The following is a 5,000-nucleotide window of genomic DNA, read 5'->3' on the forward strand; positions in this document are numbered from 1 at the left end:
CTCCTCCTCTCCTAGTGAAGTTGTTGCTCTGATGTCAGCCAGTTAGTGTGGCGAACATCTTTGGCGCTTATTTGTCCGCTAGCCATGTACGAACGATGTCAAGAGACCTGAACCTGAATGAAAACCCCTTGAGGGGGAGGGGAGGGGAGAGGGAGGAGAAGGAGAAGAGGAGAGGAGGAGAGGAGAGGGGGGAGGAGGAGAAGAGAGGAGAGGGGGAAGGAGAAGAGAGGAGAGGGGGGAGGAGAAGAGAGGAGAGGGGGGAGGAGGAGAAGAGAGGAGAGGGGGAAGGAGAAGAGAGGAGAGGGGGAGGAGAAGAGAGGAGAGGGGGAGGAGGAGAAGAGGAGAGGAGGGGGGAGGAGGAGAAGAGAGGAGGGGGGAGAAGAAGAGAGGGTGGGAGGAGAGGAGAGAGGGGGAAGAGGAGGGGAGGAGGGGGGAGGAGAAGAGAGAGGGGAAGGAGGAGAAGAGAGGAGGGGGGGAGAAGAGAGGGTGGGAGGAGAGGAGAGGGGGGAGGAGAGGAAGAGAGGGTGGGAGGAGAGGAGAGGGGGGAGGAGAGGAAGAGAGGGTGGGAGGAGAGGAGAGGGGGGAGGAGAGGAAGAGAGGGTGGGAGGAGAGGAGAGGGGGGAGGAGAGGAGGAGAGGGTGGGAGGAGAGGAGAGAGGGGGAAGAGGAGGGGAGGAGAAGAAGAGGAGAGGGAGCAGGAGTTCTACCTTTTCCTTAGTTGCTCTGATGTCGGCTCTCTGCTGTCCCGTGACCTGGGGGCCTCCGCTGCCGCCGCTGCCACCGCCGCCGCCACCACCGCCGCGGCCGCTGCCTCCGTGGTCTCTACGGCTCCCGAGGGCTCGTCTGGCCAACCTGCAAGTGAAGACATGTCTTTTTCTGCCTGTTGCACCTGTGAGATGATCTGCCGCACTTTCTCCTCCGTCATCTCCTCGTCCTCTAAGCCTTCCTCCAGCATAATGTCTCCCAGCAGGGACTTCAACTTCTCCTGCGTCATCTCGCCATCCTCATCATCCTCCTCCTCCTCCTCTTCCTCTGTATAACCAGACCTGCCGCCTCCTTCCACATCCACTTCCACGGCTTGCGGGCGCATGTTGGCCTCGGGCGCCCATTCGTCGAGCTCCCGCATCATCGTCACCGCCACCTCGCCCTCCCTTTCGACCTCTCTCGGGCCGCCGTGTGCGTGCGCCTGTGGCTCTCCCAGTGCGTACGCCTCTGGCTCTCTGTGTGCGTACGCCTCTGGCTCTCCGTGTGCGTACGGCTCTGGCTCTCCGTGTGCGGACGCCTCTGGCTCTCCCTGTGCCTCTTCCTCTTGCCCGGCCACCTCTCGGAGGAGCCCAACGGCGGCGGTCTCCGACTCCTCATGGCCGACCGCCGCCGCGACATCTTCCTCCGTGGAGAACTCCTCCAGGCCCCCCTGGACCCCGTGGCTCTCCAGGGAGGTGTCCTCTGCCAGCACGGTCGGGGGCTCGGGCCCCCGGGACGACCCAGACGCCCCCAGGCTCAGAGTGCCTGGCAGGGAGAGGTTGCTGGGTCTAATGGGGGTGCTATGCGAGGGGTCTACGCTATCAGGGTGGTCCAGGCTAAAGTAATCGTCGTGGCGGAGCGGGGAGGGGGGTTCATAGGTCAACTCTGTGGGGGTCTGCATCTCCAGGTCGATGTTGTGGTAACCTGGGGTGAGATAACACAATGGGACTGAGGAGGGGGGTGGTTTGAGGGGGGGGGGGGGGGGGGTTGGACACACAAACGCACAGCTGACAGAGACAGACAGAGGGAAATGGTGAAAGAACGACTGGAGTGTCTGCTCACACATGCACAGAACTAGCTATGTAGCTGCTGCTGCTAATGCACTGCAGTTGATAGTGTTTACAAAGCGCTAGCCTGAAAAAGCGCTAGCTTTAAACAGCATGCTAATGCACTGCAGGAGATAGCGTTAAAAAAGCGCTAGCCTGAAGAAAAAGCGCTAACCTGAAAAAGCGCTAGCCTGAAACAGCGTGCCTGTAGCGTATGTAAGCTTGCAGTGCAGGTCTTGTCAATGATAGAACTACAAATATATTAATGTCGATGGAAGGTGATTGATAAGTGTGATAAATGCAACATTGTCTCCCAAAAATATTAAAACGGTATATAATACCGTCGAGTATATAGAGTATGATGGACTATGTTCTTTAAAAGGTTAATAATAGAGTATGATGTTGAATGTCGGACTATGTTATTTAAAAGGTTCATAATAGAGTATGATGTTGAATGTCGGACTATGTTATTTAAAAGGTTCATACATAGTCCATAGTAAGTGCTTACTAACATAGAGTATTCTGAAAAAGGTTGAACTAACATCAAAGGTAAATCTCAGGTACTGTGGGATCAAGTTGTAGGTGTGGGGGTAAACCAGAGGGGGACAGAGGAAGGACAACAGCTGGACAACGAGGAACACTTGAGGGGGTAGGTGATGAGAGATTAGGAGATGAGGGGGGAGGGTATGAGGGGGTAGGAGACATGGGTTGAGGGGATAAAGGTGTAGGAGATGAGGGATTAGGAGATGAGGGATTAGGGGACGAAGCTGTAGGGGATGAGGGATTAGGGGACGAAGGTGTAGGAGACATGGGTTGAGGGGAGGAGGGATAAGGAGACGAGGGGGTAGGGGACATGGGTTGAGGGGAGGCAAACTCAGGTACGGATGATGTGTTAGAAGAACACGAGAGATCTGAAGCTGAGGCTGAAGAAGACAAGGTTGGGGTCGGTATGGTTCGACAAGAACTTTCTGGAACACTTGTGGAGGATGGTGAAGGGGAAGGGGGTGAGGGAACGCTAGGGTGAGTACTCTTTAGTGTGCTTGGGGGTGAGGGAACGCTAGGGTGAGGACTCTTTAGTGTGCTTGGGGGTGAGGGAACGTTAGGGTGAGGACTCTTTAGTGTGCTTGGGGGTGAGGAAGAGGGTGAGGGAACGCTAGGGTGAGGACTCTTTAGTGTGCTTGGGGGTGAGGGAACACTAGGGTGAGGACTCTTTAGTGTGCTTGGGGGTGAGGGAACGCTAGGGTGAGGACTCTTTAGTGTGCTTGGGGGTGAGGGAACGCTAGGGTGAGGACTCTTTAGTGTGCTTGGGGGTGAGGGAACGCTAGGGTGAGGACTATGAAGTGTGCTTGGGGGTGAGGGAACGCTAGGGTGAGGACTATGAAGTGTGCTTGGGGGTGAGGGAACGCTAGGGTGAGGACTATGAAGTGTGCTTGGGGGTGAGGGAACGCTAGGGTGAGGACTCTTTAGTGTGCTTGGGGGTGAGGGAACGCTAGGGTGAGGACTATGAAGTGTGCTTGGGGGTGAGGGAACGCTAGGGTGAGGACTATGAAGTGTGCTTGAGGGTGAGGGAACGCTAGGGTGAGGACTATGAAGTGTGCTTGAGGGTGAGGGAACGCTAGGGTGAGGACTATGAAGTGTGCTTGAGGGTTGGGAAGTTAAGGTAGATAATGGTTTAGGGCGAGGACGCTTTGAGGGGCTTTCAGCTAAGGAAACTTCTGGAACTATCATGGTGAATGCAGGAAAAGGGTCAAGGTGAGGTAAACAAACAGACAAACAAACAAAAGCAGAAACAGATTGATGAGGTTAGTATGAATGAGAACAGGTATGTGTGAAAGATGTTATTAGTGAGGGTGAGGGTGAATTGCCACTAGCACTAGCATTGCTAGCATTGCTGTTTTTTTGGTATGAGTGAAACTGGACTGTGGAGGTTGGGAGGGTTATAGCAGGAGCCAGAGTCGCCAGCAGGTTAGAGCCTTGTGAACAAGAGAGAGAGAGAGAGAGAGAGAGAGAGAGAGAAAAGGAGAGAGAGAGAGAGAGAGAGAGAGAGAGAGAGAGAGAGAGAGAGAGAGAGAGAGAGAGAGAGAGAGAGAGAGAGAGAGAGGGCGGTGGTGATGCTTCTGCGTCGGAGGGTTAGCCTACGCTACGCACTCTCAGCGCAGGGCGGGTTAGGAGGGAAGCTTGTGTTACTGGTGCGGCGGCGGCCATTTTGCATGTGGAGGAAGCAGGTGGTCTGGTTTTGCAGAGGAAGCGCGTTACCAGGAAGGCTCAGAGAAACCAGGGATGTTGGACTTTAGAAAAAAGCTTGTTTTTGCTTCTGTTTTGTTTATTCAAAACGGCCACTTCAAAACAAGCTCACATTCCACTGTAGCCAAAGCCATGCTAACGTCAGAGCTTCATATTAAAAGTATAGTAGTACTGTTAATATACAGAGAAAGTGAGAGAAAGGGACAGAAAAGCAGTAACAGAAGCATTCATGCCTTATAAGCTAGGCTGCTATCATTATCATTCATAATTATGTTTTCATGTATGTCGCAAAGTATTTCTTTTTTCAAATTAAAGGCCAGAGACAGCCAATACACTAGTTTACGGCTTTTCGTTTTATCATTAAATAACATATACACATAAACATAATCACCAGTAAAGCAACTACTGATCAATTCTCAAGCCCATCGCAAGATACTGGCATTTAAACGTCAGATAATGAATTATGTTTCTACTGTTCCTTATCGCGGCGGTAATTCTCACTCAGAAACATAAACAGAAGGGCTTGAGATCGCTGGCAAGGGAGCCAATGAAGCTGGTTGCGGATTATTCGGATCTCGGAAAGTAGAATATCCGCGTCATATGACGTCATACACAGGGGTTTCAGGAAGTGTAACGTTCTTTCAGGCTTTGGTAGGGGTAACGAGACCTAGTTCTTAGCCTTATACTCTAACCCTAAAAAATCCTAAGAAAAAGTTGATTCTGACACTATAACAGTATTCTACTGGGATCCGATAAATCCGCAACCAATGAAGCTCTGTGCCTTATTCTTGTCTAGACACATCAGAATACAGTGACACGTAACCTAAGTTCATCACACCGCCTCCAGGGGGCGTGATCTGAAGACGGCCACCAAATATCAGGCAGAAAGAAATAGAAAAATGGCAGTGCAGATATCTCTGGCGATTCTGTTTCGATTCAAATCGAATGACTTTAACTTTAAAGAGTT

The 5,000-nt window shown here is 52.3% G+C and overlaps 1 protein-coding gene across 1 annotated transcript in view; it reads right to left on the reverse strand.

Annotated features, from left to right (window-relative positions):
* The window catches only part of ank3b (ankyrin 3b), a gene marked incomplete at its 5' end in the record, with an annotated part of 101,881 nt that overhangs the window by 8,368 nt on the left and 88,513 nt on the right, over positions 1-5,000 (reverse strand). The window contains 1 exon segment of the mRNA XM_080833926.1: positions 707-1,667. Within this exon segment, the coding sequence (XP_080690052.1) occupies positions 707-1,667 (961 nt within the window).

The sequence above is a fragment of the Sprattus sprattus genome (assembly GCF_963457725.1).
Source record: "Sprattus sprattus genome assembly, chromosome: 3".
NCBI classification, from domain to species: Eukaryota; Metazoa; Chordata; class Actinopteri; order Clupeiformes; family Clupeidae; genus Sprattus; species Sprattus sprattus.